Below are 20,718 nucleotides of genomic sequence, written 5' to 3' on the forward strand. Positions count from 1 at the left end.
CTTCTCCACCCAGATCTCTCTTCCTATTTATTCTCTCTGCCTGCCAGTCCCACCTTATCCTTTTTCCTGCCTCGCTATTGGCCATTCGGCTCTCAATTAGCCCATCAGGTGCTTTAGACGGGCAAAGTAACACAGCTCCACAGAGTTAAGCAAATGCAACATAAAATAATGCAATGCATCTTTGCATCATTAAAACAAATGTTCCACCGCATTCACAAATGTAACACATCTTAAAATAATATTCTACAACACCCACTGCTCAGGCCAAAAGCCTCTGGAATCTCCTAATGGGCTAATCATACAGAAGAATTAGAAACTCCAGATGCCTTACTACAAAGAGGTCAGGAATGGATAAATCTTCCAGTGAATGCTAAGAAAGGGAATGTGGAAGAAAAATCATTAGTGAACATTGCCAACCTGCACAGGTGGGGATGTGAGAACTAAGTGACATACACATCATTAAATGGGTTCTAAGAACTAAGTAGCTCCACCAGAGTTTCACCAAGGAATTACAAGAGAATTCCACAAATGTTTCTCTACAAATAATGATACAGCTGTGTGTGTATTCCACATGGTTTAGTCTGGGAGACTTGGACAACAACAGAATGGAGAAAGAACAGACACACAGACACATAAATAGAAAATCTAGGACCAGGTAGGCTGTATTTTTTCTGAGGGCACCAACTGTGCCCAGAATCAATTTGTGTTTATTTTATTCATCTGAATCAAGGGGGTGGGTTTATTGTATACAGCTGAACAAGGAGGCAGATTAGCTACTCTTGGTAAGAAGTCTCTTTAGGGACGCAGTCTCAGGCTGCTCTCACCCAGGAGGAGGATGATGTGGTTGATAATTTCTATATACAGTGTTAATCATTCCTAAACACTTGTACTTGGATCAGAGAAAGGCTTTGCTATCTCTGAGTCTCACCCAGAGAAGGTTTCTCTACTCCCATTGGTCTTATCCATTGGGGTCCTTGACATTTCCATGTCCAACTCAATTCACTCTGGAATTCATCTTTTCTTTAAAACTATATTAAAAGTTATCCATGTCACAACATAAATAAGGGTAGAACATTTTTCCATTTGTAATATGTGTGTGTATGTAAGAATTAAACTGCATTCTTACGCATAAAATATTTCAAAGAAAACTGGGTGAGTCCGAGTGACTAAGACAGAAGTAGTGAAGAGTTTTGGCATTAAATACTACTTCATTTACTGATTTTTAAATTATGGAAATTCAGTGCTTCTTCAAAAATGAATAAAACAATTTGCATTATATTTCATCATTTTTTCTGAAATACTTAAGTCATATCAAAATATATCTAATTATAATATAAAAGGAAAAATAATTGAGTGATATAGGCACAAAACAAGATGAAGGGAAAGAAAAGTTAACTGTCCATATACACCTACAGTGAACACATTCAGTATGCTCACAATGAAGATTGTTGTCCAGTTTTTGCATGTGGCCATAAATTTAGTGTCAATACAAACACCAGTCTCTCTGCCCAGACAGATAACATGCATCTGTCTTAGTCTGGGTTATCCCTGCTGTGATCAAACACCATGACCAAAAGCAACCTGGGGGTAAAAGTTTCATTGGCCTACATCACTGTTCATCATCAAAAAGAGTCAGAACAGGAACTCAGACAGGGAGGCAAGAGCTGATGCAGAGGCCATGGAAGGATACGGCTTATGGGCTTTCTTGGCCTGCTTTCTGATAGGATCCAGGATCACCTGCCCTGGAATGGCCCCACACACAAAGGAGTGGACCCTCCCCCATCAATAACTTGTTCAGAATGTACCCTACAGGCTTGCCTACAGCCTCATATTATGGAGGTATTTTCTTAATCAAAGTTCCCTCCTCTCAGATGACTAGCTGTGTTAACTAGTCAGCACCGAATCTTTCTCCAGTGTAAAGACCCATGAGACAGCTGGTCACACACACACACACACACACACACACACACACACACACCTTTCCTCAATTCTTCAAATTTAGCTAGGGTCACATTGAAAACTGTATTACAAGTGAAAGTAGCTCAAAGTGCCAACATTAAATAATTGGAAAGAAGAAAAATAAATGGCTTAATGATACAACTCAAAAAGTAGAAAAAAGAAAGTACACACCAATGCCAAAACCAGTTAGCAAGAAATAATTAAAATCAGAGCAGAAATTAATGAAATAGAAACAAAGAAAACAATACAAAAAATCAATAAATCTAAGCGTTGGTTCTCTGAGAAGATAAACTTGATTGACACGTACTTGGCCTAACTAACCAAAGAAAGAAAGAGAAGACCTACATTAACAGAGTCATAAATGAAGTGGGAAACTTAACAGATACCAAGGAAATTCAGAATATTACAAGGGAATATATTTTTAATGTATTCCATGAAGCTGGAAAACCTAAAAGAAATTAATGAATTTCTATATTCAGCCAAACCATCAAAATAAAATCAAGAAATCAACAACCTAAACAGATCTGTAACAAATGAGGACATTAAATAGTAATAAAAGACCTTCCAGCTTTAAAAAATGTCCAGGACTAAATGGATTCACAGCATTTCTACCAGACTTTCAAAAAAAGTCTACAACCATCCTTCTTAAACTATTCAGAAAAAAGAAAGAAAGAAAGAAAGAAAGAAAGAAAGAAAGGTAATATCCCCAAATTCCTACAAAAAAAACAGGTAAAAAACACAACAAAAACAGAAAATTACAAGCCAGTATCTCTGATGAACATAGACTCAAAAGTGCTGAATAAAATACTTGCAAAAGAATATAGACATAAATAAAAAGATTATCTACCATGACCAAATTTGTATTTTCTCTGGGATGCAAGCTTGATTCAAATATATACAAGTAAAGAAATGTAATAAACCACATAAATGGACATAAAGAAAAAAATCACATGATCTTCATGATAAATGAAAAAAATCCTTGACAAAAATCTAACATAATTTTATGGTAAATAGTCCTAGCAAATGCTGAGCCATAATAAACATACTTCAACAAAATAAAGGTTAAATATGAAAAACTCACAGGCAACATCATCCAAAACAGAGAAAATCTTGGAAGCAAACCCATTGAAGTCAGAAATGAGACAGGATTATCAACTACCCCTACCCCTGTTCAATACTATGTTCAAGTACTAGCTGGAGCAATCAGGCAAGAAAAGAGAATTAAAGGAATATATAGGCAACAAAGTCAAACTTTCCCGTGTATCTCTCTCTCTCTCTCTCTCTCTCTCTCTCTCTCTCTCTCTCTCTCTCTCTCTGTGTGTGTGTGTGTGTGTGTGTGTGTGTGTGTGTGTGTGTGTGATACTACAAATATATATAGTGATACTACAAATAAGTGATACCCAAAATTCTACCAGAAAATTTCTAGAAACTATGAATAAATTCAGCAATGTGGCAGAACAGAGAATGAACTCAAATAAGTCTATACATAAACAAAACCATAAAGAGAAAGACAACGGACAGACTTCCATTCACAGTATCCTCAAAGAAAATATCTAGAAAAAAAGAGACTAATGTAGGAGGTAAAGGGTTTCTACATTCAAAACTTTAAATTTCTGAAGGAAGACATTCAAAAATGGAAAGATGCCCCACACTCATGAAATAGTCTCTCAGGGAAGAACACACCAATTATTTTTTGTCTTATACCAAATAGTCCTCCCTAAAAATATACATACAATTAAGATTATATAAACTTCACAAGGTGTGTGTGTGTGTGTGTGTGTGTGTGTGTGTGTGTGTGTGTGTGTCAACAATTAAAGAAAAAGTAGGCCATGAATTTGAAAGAGAGTAAGTGGGGTTATATGGGAGGGTTTAAGAGTTTGGAGGGGGAGAAAGGAAGGGGAAATGATATAATTGTACTCTAATATCAAAAAGTAGTAGAAATAATTTTTGAAAGCAAAGCAGAAAACACAATCATGAAGCCAAGCATCTACAATGAGCTAACCAGTCAGAAGAGGATGGTACATGGTTGGAGGAAGGATAGAGAGGAAATGGAAATGGTGTGATTATATTTGTATAAAAACTTCAAAAGCTTTTTTATGAAGAACCATGGGACTGAGTTGCGGGCAATGGCATGAGAAGGGCTAACTCCTAAAAAGTCTTGCGAAGTCACCATCAGGCTTCGTCATTTCCAACTGTCTGATAGATTCTGATACTCCTGGCAGGTAGATACTCCTGGTGATGTAAGTTCGGATGGAAGGAGAAAGAGGAGGAGAGGGAGATGGAGAAGGGAGAGAAGGTGGGGGGGCAGAGAAAGAAAGCTTTCATTGTTGCAGATGCAGTAAGATTTCTCAGCCTTGTGATCCAGGCTTTTGGCGGGGGGGAAAAAAAAAGAGATTAAGGATGTGGCATTTCCACCTACTAACTGTTAGATAAACTTACAATTTCCACAACTGAACTCAAAGAGGAAGTAGGCAAATGGGTGAAGAAAAATAAAAAGGGCAGCCTTGAGATTGTGTCTACAAAAGAGCTGTACAGCTGTGACACACAGCTCTCTGAAAGCAGCTGTAACGAACGCCTGCTGGATTGCTGAGAGGATCGCATTACTAAGGAAATTATGATTCTGACTTTAAAAAATCTCAGAACACTGTACAAGCCTTAAATCACCCATGGGAAGGAAGCAACAGGAGGTCAGGACCTGAGATCTGCCTCAGGCGGGTCCAGGGGGATGTTCAACAGGGAATGGTTCAGGGGGGTGAGTGCCACAGCAAAGAACAAAGTCCCTCCTCGGGAGGTCAAACACTGTTCTAGGACGTTCCCTTATTCCCCTAAGAGGGAGAAAACCGTACCTATCCTTCTGGTGGCCCTAAGATACTGACTGCCTTTGTCTCCAGTCCTCCTATTCCTGGATGGGAAATATTACTGTCACAGCTACCCTAAAGTGAAGTGGGAGTGGGTGGTATTAACATCTGTTTTATTCACAGGTCAGCAAAGTAAGAACTGCATATGCCTCTGGTGGTTTTGTCCACTCGCAGAGCCCCCAGCCACTGATCAGGAAGAATCCAAGGCTATTCCTGTGGAGAGGAGATGAATGTGTTTATTTTCCATCCCAGCATGAGGGAATACAGTCCATAATAGACGGATGGCACCGTGGTGGGAGAGAAACTGCATCACCAGTTCAAAAGCAGAGAGCCATTGATGTCCCAGTTTGATTGGTTTTTCCTTTTATTCATCCCAGAACCACAGGCTACACCCGCATCCAGGTGGCTCTTCCTTAGTTAAGCCTTTGTGAAAACACCCTCCTGAACATACCAAGAAGTATGCTTCCATGATATATCTATCAAATTGGCAATCATGATTAACCATCACACACAGCCACTGATTCTGCAAAGAGCAATTGCTGAGACCAGTCCCACAACAATGCCCAGGGATTTACAGAAAGAGGTAAGAAATTGGGCTGACATTTATTACTGACATTTATATGAGACCTGCCCAGTAATTGTTCTTACTTTCTTTCTATATCTGAACTATTTCTTCCCTTGGATTTACTAAAATATAAATAAATACATATTGTATATTTATATGATAATTATAATGTGTATAGCAATACTGAATATTACATATTCTGCATATGGTATATGGATAGAGAAAGAGAAGGCAAGATTTTCTATGCTTTGGCCTTCATTTCGCGTCATCTACTGGGGACAACTCTCCATCCTCCTATAGACCAGAGAGCCACACCCATTACTCATGCATGCAACTCTTCCCTTTGTGGGAAATTATCCTTTAGCCTCTTGAAACCACAGGAGATCATTCCAGTGCTGCCCCGCCCCCAAGAAATGAGTTCTGATCTTTGTAACATTAGGCACCTCACTCTGAAATGTTCTCTTCTGCATGTGCTCAGTGTGTTAGCTCCGACAACATGTCTCTGTTAGCAGAGACAACAATTAATTATATTTCTACTGCTTAGCAAGGAGAGAAAGAGAGAGAGAGAGAGAGAGAGAGAGAGAGAGAGAGAAGAAGAAGAAGAAGAAGAAGAAGAAGAAGAAGAAGAAGAAGAAGAAGAAGAAGAAGAATGTCTGAGTGCCCTTCCATTTCCTTGTTTTGTGTTTACATCAGGACTTCATATGCAAAGAGAAAAATGTTCGAGTATAGTCCAGAACAGTCTGGTCAATTAAAAACATGCTAGGCTTTCCTTCCCCCTCTGTAAGGGTTCATCGGTTAAATAGGCATGCAGATATTAGCAATTAACCCATTTGTTTGTTTTTCTTCTACTTCAGGAGACCAGCTTACTAGTGTACAGTAGCATGTACACAGGCACACAGGTACGCACACACGAGCATTTTCACCACCAACCTTATTCTCTCTATTTGCTGACCCTGGTGACCTTCCTAGCCTGCATCCTCCAGACAGCCAGACCAGCCTCTTCAACATTCTTTGGAAACAAGTATCATTTATCACTTCCTAAAATTGACCCATGCTTGAAATCTGGGTAAATCATGATATTTGCCAGTAAGTTTTTTTTTACCACAATTGGTCTTTGTGATGAGTGTAGGTCTTTAGACATACCCTTAGGAGTATGATTGACCATGCCCCAGAGGAACCAAACTGATGAAAGAACAGACACTGTCTATGTGGGAGAGCAGATCTCTAGGTCTGTGGAGCTAGTGGGGAACTCACAGATCTGGTACTGAGCATTGTCATGTGGGTGTCTGAGTCACATGGGACTCAGTAACCTTTCCTTCCCATGGAGTTCCTGAGCTTTTCGGGCACAAAGACCATTTCTCTTACTGGTTCATAATCTCCTCCCATATCTAACACTAGTATGCTAGTCACATAGGAATACACAGTGGAAGCTCACTGGTGTGCCCCCATAGGGAAGCTGAGGCTATTACCAGCCCGAACTGGAGAAGCAAGTCAGACTGAAACACCAAAGCAAAGCACTGAGAGTCACAGGCACAGCATTATCAATGAGTTGAATGAGAGACTCACTCTACAGGTGATGTCAGCAGAGGCTGTGTGTGGAGTCCAAGGACAGATGGATAGAACACCAGTTTTCAAATAGTCTCAGGTGACCTGAGGCACACTCCAGCATAAGTGTCCCCAACAAAGGGACAGGAAGACAAGAAATGGAAAGTCAAGAGACTCTCATAAGGGATCATAGGCCCTGCCTCGGTCACTGCACTGCCTCAGTACCTCTCCAGTGAGAACACACAGGCACACACAGGGTATTTCTGATAGAAGGAAGATGAGGGGCAGACAAGCAAAAGGCACCACTCAGTAGTGTCCATCCACATTCAAAATGGACTTAATGTTGCTAGATGATGTATGGCACTGCTTGTGGAGGAGCTATTGATTGCTTTGTTCTTTTTTTTTTTTCTAACCCACGTATGCTATATTCAATTAACACCTATCATCAACAATTAGATTATTCCACAGCAAGAGTCCAGTACATCAATAAGAGAGGCTGAGATCAAAACAAGCACACTTTTAGTTGAGCAGCTAAGGTGGGCTTTTGTTGTTGTTTGTTTATTTAAAAGTTTCATTGTTTGAAATATTCTGCCATCAGCCTTCTAGTTCAGCTACAGTACTGGTCAGTACCACCAACATGTTTAGGTATGAGACCCATCCCCCCACCTCAAATGCTAAAAATAAAAATACCTATAATATGCAGGTGCTGTTCAGGAATTAGGCATCAAATAAACTTAACCCTTTCTATTCTCAAATACGGAGAACAATGGTTACAAGTTAAAATAAAAGACCTAATGTAGAGAATGTAATTTCAGAGCAGGAAATATTGCTGGTGTTGATATCTCGCTTGTACAAGCAAAGCCTGTCTGAGGGTCAGAGAATGGAGCTTGCCACTAGCTGGCCATAGCTCCAAGACAATGCGGTTCAGTCCTACACATGATCCTGGTTCACAGAAATGAGAACCATGGTAGGCCTCTATGGTTAGCTAGTGGCAGACTCCATTCTCTGACCCTCAAACAGGCTTTATTTGTACAAGCAAGATATCACCACAGATGCCCTGCTCTTTAGTGGTATTTTTATAGTTATGTATATGCTTACAAACAACATCTACAGAAACTGGAGAGTTTATCATTCCCAAAACAATGGGTTTATTCCTCATAAACAAGTTCACTTTTAGCTGCTTCCAGCACTCACTTCCCTCTTGACAAAAGAATAACATGTCAGCCTCCAGGTCCATGATTTCCAAAACAAAAGCATGTGGGGGGTGGGGGGTGTTTCACCAAGTTACAAAAAGCAAAGCAAAGTTTAAATTTGCCATAGGCTAATGCTATGCTGAATCTATGCAAATGGGCACTGTATAGGTGTCATTAGTGATCTAGAGATTATTAGAAAGACACGGGAGGACGTGCATAGGTTCTCTGTAAATATCACACCACTTCACACAGAGGACTTGAGTAGCTGCTGGGTTGAGTTTCTGGAACCATTCCCCCGTGGAATGCTGGGGTGGGCAACTGTACTGGCTGTTTCCCATAGGTGTTGATTTCACAGCTGCTTCAAAGAGCCTGTTTGTTTGCCATCATCAAAGCATGGCAGCAAAGGAGATAACAGCAATAAAAGAATTTCGCATGCCTGACACACTTAGCTTCCAAAACATTTCCACTAACACAAACTCCTGTGGAAAAGGCAGAGTTAGTGTGCTGTATTTCTGGGTATGTATGAGTGTGTTCTTATTATTCCCATGGTACACAGAAAACCTGGGAACCAGAGAAGTTCAGTGAGTGAGAGTAATAACTGGCATTCATGAAACTCATAAGATGAAAAACAAAAGTTGCTGGCTAAGCCCTGTAATCTAAGCTTCCTTACAAGTCATCACACCTGAAAACCCCTACTCCCATAGCTGTTGGAAACCAGCACACACGATGCTGCCCTCAGTGTCTTGGGATCTCCAGCTCCCTGCCCTCCACTCCTGGCACCTCATTCCTCCCTGGGATATAAGACAACCCTTCCTTTCCTATCCTCTGCTTCCAGTGCAGGACCAAAGAGCATCCACCAGCCTCTCCCATGCAATAGCCCTTCCAGAGCATCCGGGCTAAAACTTTATTGTGATAGCAGGGGACTTCTACCTTCTGATGGCAGGGGACTCCTACATTCTGGTGAACCTTTAGGTCACTGACCAACAGGTGAGGTTCTCTGAGAAGCAAGTGTCTTTACTCCCTCTGAGATGCATGTTTCCCTGTGTGACTAACAAGGGTCTTCAAGCCTATCTTCACATCACAGGTGGAAGAAGACAGTGGAATTTATATATCTGACATATATGCCTATCTCACAGAGAGAGCGAAGGAAGGAAGCCCAGTCTGTCTCTAGGGGCTGAAGCACACATTAAAATATTAATAAACAAAATTAAATAAAATCCGGGAGGTAACCAGGGCCTCAGAATAATGTCCCCAACCTTTACTCCCTATTCCCAACAAACACATCATGACCTGACTCACACAACACAGGCTCACAGCTTACAGTTCTGAAAACTCCCCAACTCCAAAAGCAAGTATCCTCAAGTCCCATAGCCACACGATGGTGGCTGAATGAGCAGAGCTATCCTTACCTCATAATGGGCCACCCGCTGGGATTCGGATATCAGCTGTGCGCTGCACACCTTGCAGTAACTGTCTGTAAACAAATCCTGATCGATATCGGAGGACTTCATCAGGCTAAAGAAAAATCAACAGGAAAGAAAAGGGGAGGAGGGAGTCTGTTACTCTGATGATAATGCAGAACACCAGGCATGTGAAAAGCAGCAGGTCTGCCGATGGTAGCAACAGGGTGGGTCTCTCCAAACCCTGGTGTTACCATACCAACTAATCACAATAATGAATAGTTGATCATTTGCCTATAAAAATCCAACAGGGGTGCCAGAGCCTTAAACGATAATAATCCATCTTTATGGGGGTTTTTTGTAGCTATTGTTTTTCTGGGGATTTATGTGACAAAATAATTACACATGTGCTATATATTAACAAAGAATTGCAAAGTACCCAATTCATGCAACAACAGGAAATGGGTCAAAAGCATTCAGATACATCCTCACCACTAGAAATAAGATCTGGGTTATAAGTCCAAATTCAGAAGTTTACAGGCATGTATGCACAATAGTGTATGGAACTTGTTTTTAAATATGTAGAGTGTACTTTCAGGAATGACAGGTCATTGTTTTATAATCATTTTGTTTTGAAATGCTTCTACGATGAACATATTTTTTTTTAAATCAAGGAACAGGTTGTCATAGGAGCTATATATGCAGCATAAAATGCAATTTGAGTTCAGTGGCTACACTTTAAAAAAAAATCAGAATACAAGCTTCCTTCTAACCTCATATCTTGGAACACAAGGAGGCCTTGCCCTTCATACTGCCTTCTATACTCAAGGATTTCAGAGTCCATTAAATCATCTTTACCGTACCACATCACAACTGAATAAATGGTAAATAAATACATCCTGTAGTTCCAACCTGCTATCAGAATGCAGCCCAAGTCCACATGCCAACCCTAGCTGATAGGGGCCCTGTTACCTATAAACAGACACAAACTCCACTTCATTGTCCCTCCTACCTATGAGGCAACAGATAATGCCTGTACCAAACTGAAGCAGACAGAGAGGCAGGAGAATTGTCAATGGCAGGCCCACAGTGTGCATGATGGGTCCATCCTACTCTAATGCCCTCATCTTACCAGCAGGACTGGCCAAAACCACATTACTGTTCAGGGCCATGGCCTAAATGATTTCCTTTTCCGAACATTCCAGCTCCATCTTGGAGCTAATGCTGCCATGTGATTTAGATGAATCACTCAACTCCCTGTGTCTCAGGCTCTCCCATAACTAAGGAGATTATAGTAGATTTTACTTGTTAAAAAACTATAGTGTATCAAAGAAAGCAATATATTAAAAGTACTGGATCTAAAACTCTCATCATATTTTCAAATACTTGGAACAACCAATAATTATTCCAGATACCATAGACCATTGAATCCTTACAATTGATGTGGACCTGTTATTACTGGAAATGTTGTTCCTAGTAAATGGCTATTTGGCTTGAAGTCCACCACTTGCCATAGGTAAAGGTTTACTCCCCACCATACACAATGCAATCTGTTCCAGGGAGGGTAAAAGCTTTACTCTATTTCTCTTGAGATAAATAAAAATCTACCCTATTGTAGTGTTCATTCATTAACTCTGCTGTATGTCCAACATAGAATACTCTTTTTTTCACTAGATATCCATACTTGAAATTCCAAAGAAAAATCATTTTGTCTATTTCTGAGTCCTGCCATTCCTCATAACCTTGTGCTGTTTGAGTGCCATCTTCAAGAGCAGAGCTAGGGACATGGGAGTCACCAGAAATAGTCCAACAAGGACCGAGGCAGACCCCACCAACAATACAGCATTGGTGGTAATCTCTATTCACATCCCAGGATGGAATTGGAGGAGATGACTTTTGAGTATGGAAAAAGAAAATGCAACAGACATTAGAAATGTCAAATGGTAAGTGAAAACTTACATCTTTATGCCAAGTTCCTGTTAGTGGTTGCGCTTAAGTATTATCATGTTCTCTGCTATTTTTAATAAAGAAGTGCATGAAGATAGCTTCGTGAGTGACCTGCTTAATAAGAATCTTCGAACCTCCCAGCACACTCCTCCCTCATCATGGGACCAACCGCAGGCTCTAAACACCGTGAAGGGATATTCCGGTACAAGGACTGAGCAGAGCTCGTGGGAGTCTGCCTCGGTGAAGCAGCTGTGCAGCAGAAATAGCCTTAAAGTCAGAATATAAAATGTGTATACTACAAAAAAGATTCAAAAGAAGAGAAAATATCACGGCTGTTCCCATCATCTTACGTAAGAATATTGATCTGAGCAAGTCTGTGTGCAATGGAACAGGCAATGAAGACCCTTGTGAGTCTGGGACATGATTGAGATGCCTGAATACATTACAGTCTAGTGGGAGGCAATTAGTGGACGAGTGCCAGTCTGGCTTGTGCAGAGAATTCTTTCCATGCAGTTGGTTTAGATGAGGAGAAGATCCCATTTGTGACTCAAAGACTGGAATTCTCAAGAAAGAAAGCTACCATCTGCGCCCCTCCTCTGGCTTATCTGAGAAGCCCTCAGCTTCACTGTTCTTCAGAACATAAGAGGAGGAAAAAGAGGATGGTGGAACATACTCCCTTCTTAGCCTTGCCCACCATGCTCACAGGCCCATGTCTCCCATAGCCGCTGGGACAGTAACAGAGCCATCAAGCCCTCACTAATCAAAGCCAAAGTGTGAGGACCTCCCATCTGCAACTTGATCACTGCGTAGTGCCATAAGGTCCTTGGGAATTCTGAGAAAAAGTATAAGGGAATGGAAGAGTCTGACTTCCCCTACTTTAGCTGCAAAAGTGTTTCATCTTTGCTACTCAGCCACCAGCACACTTCAAAGACACATCACAAAGCCATCACCAGGGACTTGAGTGACCTAAATGTTCTTCAACATTCACCAGGGATAGTGCCATCCCCAGGAGATCCAGAGCAGATGAGCAGGCCATGTATGAATCTGGTCAGATGACTTTGCTGTCCCCAGTGTCTATTCTAGGAGAACCAGGTGTATAGCATTATTGGTACAAAAATCAGATGCACAGCTGGGCAAAATACAGAAAACTTGAAAAGCAAGAGCTCTTTTTGGTCTCCTAGCATCTCACTATGCAGCACTGGTTGGCCCAGAACTGGCGGTATAGAATGGGCTGCCCTTAAATGCATAAAGACTGACCTTTCTCTACCTCCCAGGTGCTGGCATTAAAGGCATAAATCACTATATAACAGTCACTGGGACACTAGTATGTATGGGGAAGAGCAAGGACAGTAGGTACAATCATTGGCTCCAAATCCTCAAAGGCAATGTAACAATAAAACACACACACACACACACACACACACACACACACACACACACACACACACACACACACAAACACCAGTCCCTAAGACAAAGAAAGAACTGCTACAAACATTGGTGCAAAGGGCTAGGCTGGCCAGCTTGAGATGACAAGATATTATCAGTTATATTAGACTTGAAGATGGGAGGATGGATAAGATAAGGACAGAGGAAAATGGGTCAAACTCTAAGTCAGTCCTTTCCCCTGGCACAAAGGAAGTCCTGATTAGCAACAGACATAAGAATATGTGAATATGTGTAAGGGTAAGAGCAGAGGCTAGCCATGAATAACACAAAGTAAAGGGAAAGCAAACGATGGTAAGAAATGGATGGAAGAGCCCGAGCAGATGAAAGGAGAGACTGTTGACAACAACCAGGTCCTAAATGTCCTCATGGGGTGCAGAGAGGCCTTTGCCACGGTCCTCAGAAGCAGCTTTCCTCTGGCCTTCTTAAAAGCAGACTGCAGAAAGATAGGCTAAGACATTTATGGACTCCATGCAAAGGGCAAGTACTGTTCACTCCTCTCCATGACTGACTATATGAAAATAAAGTTAACTCAGAGACCTTGAACTCTGTGTGAGGAGACTATTCTGGTTTGGCTAATCACCAGTCAGGGTATCCAGCCAGTTCAATATGCCCTCTGTGTTCTGGTCTCTTCATATGTGAACTGGGAAGAGGATGAATCTCACTGGGTTGCTCTCCCGGTCTGAAATACAGTGGATAAAGCATCTGATACACAGTGGCATATGGCAGACTCTTAAAAAGCCAATATTCTGACCATTGATAGCAACATTACCAATTCTGAGTAAAATTTTGGTGTTTTGGGAGCAATACTGTAAGTATTTAACAAGTGTTTAAGAAGAGAAGTAAACAGGACCACATTGGAGGCTGGGTAGGAAGATGACAGACCAGAGCACTGAAATCATAGTTCTTATTGCTCATCTAGTCATTCTGTGACATGCACCATCCACAGAAGGTGAAAAGCAGCTGGTACCCTGGTCTGGGACCCAAGAATACCCTTCCTGGGGAAATTGATGAGAATCTGTCCCCTTCTCTCTCCTATTCCCTCTCTTCTCCCTATGGCCTGCTCCCCAGGGGCCACAGAAAGAAGCATACACAATCCAGGGTTTGGCGTCAAGGCATAAACCAGCAATCTTAGCCCACAGCATCTCACTGCTCCAAAGCATCTGAGCAACCATACCTTGTCAGGGGCCATCTATTCCACCCCACTTATGAGGGAAGAAGTCTGGAGTGTGACACTGACCACTGTGTGGTCATCACTCTACCTTCAGCTATGGTGCCCATCATACTAAAGCTCACCCAGGGGGTTGATAGTCCACCTTCCACCCACACTGCCCTTTCCAGTGGCCCTTTAAGGGCAGGAATTAAGACTTGTGCCATTCCCAGCCTGAGAGCTCTACAGGTAGCATGGAGTGCTGCTCTGTGTGACACTGAACTCTCCAGTTCCATGATCGTGGTGTCACTAAGCAGAGTCCCAACAGCACCTGACCCTTGTGAAAGTTCCTAATCTGGGAGGAAAGATTTTGCCTGAGCCTTCCCCTACACTGGCTCTGTAAATGCCTCATTTTCTCTGTGAAGACACTAAGACTCGGGGGAGATTATTTTGCCTGAAGATCCCTGAGTCTCCAACATGACAGTCAGTTTTCTAAGCCAAGGACGAATCCTCTGTCTACAGTCATGCCCTAGTTGGGCTGCCTTTACCTCTGTGTAAGACCATGGAAAGTGCTTGAAAGCTCAAGACAGATGCCCCAGGGCCCATTTCTGACCTCAGTGCCTAGATTTCCCTTTCTTGGTCTGAAGAGAGCTATGATTCACTATCATCTTGTAGATATTTTGAGTCCATGTTTATATCCACAAGGTTTCAGGCATGGGCACAATGACCACCTTCAGATTAGGTACCCACTATTATTTTCATTTTAGCCTAACATTTTGAGGAGTCACTGCACTCTATGCCCAATACAACCCGGCCTTCTGATCCAACCTGGCACCTCCCTCTCTAGGTCACATGGCCTTCCTGCCCACCATGAAATAGCTAAGCAGCTCTCAGCATCTCTGGCCTCTGCTCCCCAGTATTCAACACAGGCAGCCTAAGCTTTTTATCTCCTTCCATGGCCCACTAAGAATGTCCTCAATTCAAGTGCTCCCTCCACATTTAACAATTACTCATACCCAAAAAGCACTTACAAGTTTTTTTTTTCCTGCTCTGTTTTATTGCTGTAAAAACTATACTTAGAAAGAGGAAGGGGGATGTTGAAATTAGGGCTGGCCCATCTTCAATACAAAATAAATAAGCCTTGGCTGGCTCCTATGTGGTCCTTTTAGGTTACTATTCCCTGAACCCTGATGCTACCTCTAATGCTTTGTACCTACAACCTGGTTTTCACCTCCTTCCCTTTCCTGGTTCCTGTCACTCTCCTACTTTACCAGGCTACCTAGCAGCAAAGAGAAAAAGAATTGGGTGGAGGGGGGCTGAGGCAGACAGGTAGTTTCAGAATACAAGTCAACAGTGCTCCTCTCTAACGCCCCACAGGCACTCAAGGGCCTCTGATGATGGGTCTGTCCTGTCTCCATCACATCTCCCTCCAAGCCAAGTGGGTGATGCAGGGCTGGTTGCCTTGGCAGCAGACTAAGCAGGAAAAGAAAAAAGCCAAAAAATTACTACAGAAATGAAAGCAGGTTGTGACATCCAGCCAGAGAACAGGGACGCAAGCAGACAACAGCATGGAGTAAAACAGGTAAGGATGTCTGTACTGGAGTTTTAGTGGCATCCTCCTGCCCACATTTCCCTATAATTTAGCATGCATGTGGGTGACCAAACAGAGAAATCTCCCATAGTGCCTATGTGCAGGGTGAAGGTCAAAGACATGACCATCATAAAGAAGCTTTGGGATTCTGTGTTTCTCAGAATTACAGCCATTCTTCCAGCCAGAAGACCTGATCTTGTTCAATTGAAGGGATCTGGTAGTTCACACCTCTCATTATACACATACAGATGCACCCACAAGCTGTTCCCTACCCTGAGTTGACGGCACCTCCATCCCTATCCCAGTGCCCTTTCCTTGCTCTGTGTCAGCAAGAGAGGAGACATTGACTCACACTATTTGAGCAATTTCCTCTTAAGGGAAGAACTCTCTTCCCTAGTAAAGCCAGGCTCTGTGGTTCCTGACCCACAGGCACGTGCCACTGCTGGGAACAAACCCGACCCTGGCAATGGAGCCACATCTGTCAAGCCTCTGTCTTGTGTGCACAGCCTGGCCCAGTGGCATCTGGGAGGGAAGGCAGCATCATACTGCCAGCTTGCAGGATGGCAAGCCCACAGTGCTCAAAGCAGGTACCTGGCTCCCAGCCACTTCTCCTCCCTGGTTCCTTTTCCATTGAATGGACAAGTCTGAACCACAGATTCCACAAAGTACTAGTGGGGTTGGTGCTGAGCTATGAGGCCACACTTCAGCCTTTCTTTGTAAATCCCTCAGGGATCCCATGTCATTTACCAAGTGTCATCTACCAAAGTCTCAGGCATATCACAACCTCATTTAGATTGCCCCTCTATTCATGACTCAGACTTTTATTAGGCATTGTTTACAAGCCTGGCACTGCTTAAATTTTGAGGTTTGTAGCCGCTAGTGAATCTCTGAGGTTCTGATCTCATAGAGTAGATCCATATAGTGGGACCAAACATACACCATGCTACCCAAACAGACAGGCTATTATCTCTTCACATAAATAAATGATGCACACCAGCTGAAGCAAACAAAAGCCTCCTGCACTTGCAGCACCATCTGTGCTATTCTAGGATCTCTTCTTGCCCTGAAGGTTCTGGACAAGATATCAATACTAGAAATCTTCCTTCACCTAACAATAAGACTGGACTGGGCAGCAAGTGCCAGAGGCAAGCAGGTCTAGTAGAGATCTAAAAATAAATAAATAAATAAATAAAATAAAAAAGAGGCATTCTGTCTAGGCTTCCAGAAGATCCTAACATCAGTTCTGAGGACAGCATGTAGTCCAGTAACAAACATGTCTATGACCAGGTGATGGGCCTAACAAGCTGATGAAATTCACTGTCAGGGAAAGCAAACTGCTTCTGCAAGACACTGCTGGGTAAAGTCCAGCACCATCACAGCCTCATCAGTTGGGTGGGGAGAAGATGGAGAACTTGGACTTTTAGTTCCTTTACCACATCAAGTGAGAGTAAAACCAGAGCCAACATCACATGGGTAAGGACGGGCAAAAGTGTCTAAACAAAAACAAATATATAAACAAACAAACAAAACCTCATTAGCCCACGATGACAGCAAAGGTAGGGGAGAGAAAAATGAGAGGGACTCTTTGTCACTTATTTTAGCAAATCAGACCCCCCAGCCCCATTCCAAAGAAGAAAGGCAGGACTAAAGAGACGGCTCAGTGATGAAGAGCACACACACTGCTCCTGAAGATGGTCAGGGCTGGTTTTCCAGCACCCATGTTGGTCATCTCTCAACCACCTATAACTCCAGTTCTAAAGAATCTGTCACACTTTTCTGGTGTCCATGGTCACCTATACTCATGTGAGTGCATCTGCACACATGTGAGCGCATGTGCTTGCATGCACACACACAATGAGTGTTTAAAATTAAAAAATAATAATAAATCTTAAAACAGGGCAAAAATTCAGTGTGGAGCCCTCAAATTCTAAATGAAGCAGGTGAATGGTCAAAAACAGTGGATTTCCTTAATTGTTAAAAAAAAAAAAATCATAGTACTTCTTTTCAAGATTAGCTACAAGTCTTCAATGTTACAGTCTATAAATAACTGTAACTTATTAGCATGATTTATAAAGACAGGGCTGCCCCTACTGAACCAGGCAGACTGAGGGCAGTTTCAATGGGGCAATCACATGGAGGGTGGCACCTGCACGCAAATGTGAAGTAAGGCAGGCATGGTCAACAATTACATCTCTTTGAACCCAGGCTGTGTGGCTAAAGCATGGGTAGCCACTCAGGCAGACATATCCAGCTCTGTCTATCCTTCATGACAGCATGCTAACTTAATGTGACTTCTTCAAGGAATCTTCACCTTTCTGAAATCAACAAACTGTAGGGCATCTAAAAATGCCAAAATGCCACTTGAATTTAAATTTTAATTAATCATTAACTTTTAATTATAAAATACCTCATCACATCTAGTAACTAAAATATTCCAGTGATAGGGGAAAGGATGGCTACTTATCTGAATGTGGCTTGCAGATCTCACCTTCCAGGTCAGCCTTTAACTAGAACTTATGTTCAAATCTGAGAGCTGGTTTGAAATCTTGTGACAAATCCTGCTTTGGCATGAAGCAAGCAATGAAAATGTTGATGGCTCAGGGAATTCAGCCGCCATAGGAATTGAACATGTAAAGGTTACAGTGTGTATATCATGCTCATGAATAGTCGATCAGGAGATTGGTAACAGCAAGAGTGCCAGGCTATCTAATGTGTTGTGGAAGGTGTGGACACAGGATCTTTCATACAATTTTAACAGGAGAGCTTGAAAGCTTAGCATTATCCTACAAGCCCAATAGCCCTACTCATACTTTGCAGGGGAAAAATTCTTGCTATGTACAGCATAGAGCAGGTAAAGTATGATGATGACACATTCTTCATAGCAAAATTTGTACACCCCACATATGCATGCAAAGTAGATGAATAAACTGAGACAGAATCTCACTGCAAGAATAAAACGAAGCAAGACAGGAGATTATGGTGGATGAATCATGGGCCCGCTTCCCCAATATTCACATGAAAGGGAAGTACAAAGAGGATGCACTTGAGACTCTTTTAAAGTCATGCATCCAGTAAGATGCAACTCTGAAAATGTCTGGAAATAAGTAAGGCCAGGATACAAAATGAGGGTACCACAAATAGAAGAGAAAGAAAGGAAGAACAAGGGAGACCTATATCCTATAGCTATTGATAGAAAGTTACCAGATATTAGCTTTGCTTAAAAGATATCCTATGGGTGCTCATTCTGCTATTACAGATGGTAAATGATGAAAGTCATAATTTGATGACAGAGATGACAGATAGATAGACATGCGGATGGATGGATGGATGGATGGATGGATGGATGGATGGATGGATGGATGGCATAAAGATGGTAGACGATAGATGATAAATGACAGCTAGACATCATGTATATACCAATGCTGACTGAACTGTCTAGAAACAGATCTTCTACAATCTGTCACAGATAGCTTTTTCCTTGGTTCCATTTCCAGTTAAAAAAGATTTGACCAGATTCTCCTGCCTCTCTTGTATCCAATGGACCATATGGGTAATCACTGTGTATAAATGATGTACATAGTTCTATACCTGGAATTAAAGGCCCAGTGTGTGCAGCAATCTGGCCTCTAACTCTCCTACAGGTTGGAAACTGTCACCTTGGTCAGCCTGGAAGCCTGTGTTCAAGGATGGGGGAAACTGAACACCTCAGTTCTTAAGCAGAGTAGAGCCTCTGGTCTCCAATCCTTGAAATAAACTCTTGATGTACTCAGCCACTCCAATTCCAGGACTTGCCTAGCATTTTAATGAATAGCTTCACATGGCTGAAAAAACAATGTACAGCCATGCGCATTTTGCCTAGGTAAACATCTTCTATGCCTGGTGTGAAGCTAGGGGGAAAAAACAATACCCAGAGACTGTTGAGGGTTTCTACTCTAGAAATGAGACTATTACACTTGCCACTGTGCTTAGCGCAATAGACCAGCCAGCCCTGACCTCAGTGTGACTGCTCGTTCACACACAACAGGAACAATGTGGTCCACTAAATTCTGGAGTTGAAAATGAATTATAGGAACACAAGGCATTGTTTTAGGGCCAGAAGACTGTCACGGGTGTACTGATCAGAAATGTGGACCAGGTCCTGGAGGCCCTTCAGTAAGGCTGCTCTTTCTGTCTGCCTTTGAACAAATCTGTCTCACTACTCCTGGCAGGCCCGTGCTCTGCCTTCTGAAATCTACTTTGATATCGTATGAGGGGGCAAACCAAGCAGATGGTCATGACCATTGGGATGCCAGGTAATGACCAAGTGCCTCATATCAGAGTATCCAGGTCTTGTCACCTCGCCAGAAATGACAGCTTGGCTGTCTGGCAACAGCCCTGATGTTGGGAAGGAAGCACACATCTCTCTACTTAGTTCTTAATTTATTTACACTTTGTAAACCACTCCCACCCCTACCCTCACCCATTCTTCGATCCTTATCAGCCAAGATGAATGGCAACTAGGCAGTTTCCTGGAAAGGAAACTGGGTTGGTGCATATTCACCACCTGGCTTGCTGCATCCCAGGCTTTGGGACAGAGTAAGCATGCCCATACGGGCTGGCAATGCCCTCTGCTGCCCCTGCTTACTCGCCATCACTCTGACCTCAAGCCTGGCAGAGAATTGCCAATGCCTCCTCCCATGCTGCCCACCTACCAACAGACTGACCTTCAAGCTAATGCCACTTCTACGCTCCCTCTTCCCCATTCTCCTTTGAAAGGGAGGATGGGCCTGCGCTGGTAGAGAGCTATGGAGCAAATGGAAGGAAGAGGATACGGCCAGCAGTTGAAGGTCAAATGAAAAGTTGGCAAGACAAAAGAAGAGGAGGGTAACATTCTTCTCATATCTGAACAGCCTGGAGATAGAATCAGGCCATCCCATGATGTAGACAAATTTTTAAAAATCACATCACTACATAGGGCCTGGGGGAAATCTTAGTTTTTGTTTTTTTTTTTTAATCTAATCCCTTCATATTAAAAAAAGAATACAAAATGACACCCAAGCAGGTGGTGGGATGCACCCATGTACC

At 42.4% G+C, this 20,718-nt stretch overlaps 1 protein-coding gene across 1 annotated transcript in view; it reads right to left on the reverse strand.

Annotated features, from left to right (window-relative positions):
• The window catches only part of Zmat4 (zinc finger matrin-type 4), a 281,105-nt gene extending 271,474 nt beyond the window's left edge, over window positions 1-9,631 (reverse strand). Inside the window, exon 1 of the mRNA XM_035453381.1 lies at window positions 9,530-9,631. Within this exon, the coding sequence (XP_035309272.1) occupies window positions 9,530-9,631 (102 nt within the window). The remainder of the gene's footprint in view (window positions 1-9,529) is intronic.
• Between the last annotated feature and the right edge of the window lie 11,087 nt (window positions 9,632-20,718).

Source organism: Cricetulus griseus (assembly GCF_003668045.3).
Source record: "Cricetulus griseus strain 17A/GY chromosome 1 unlocalized genomic scaffold, alternate assembly CriGri-PICRH-1.0 chr1_1, whole genome shotgun sequence".
Lineage (NCBI taxonomy): Eukaryota > Metazoa > Chordata > Mammalia > Rodentia > Cricetidae > Cricetulus > Cricetulus griseus.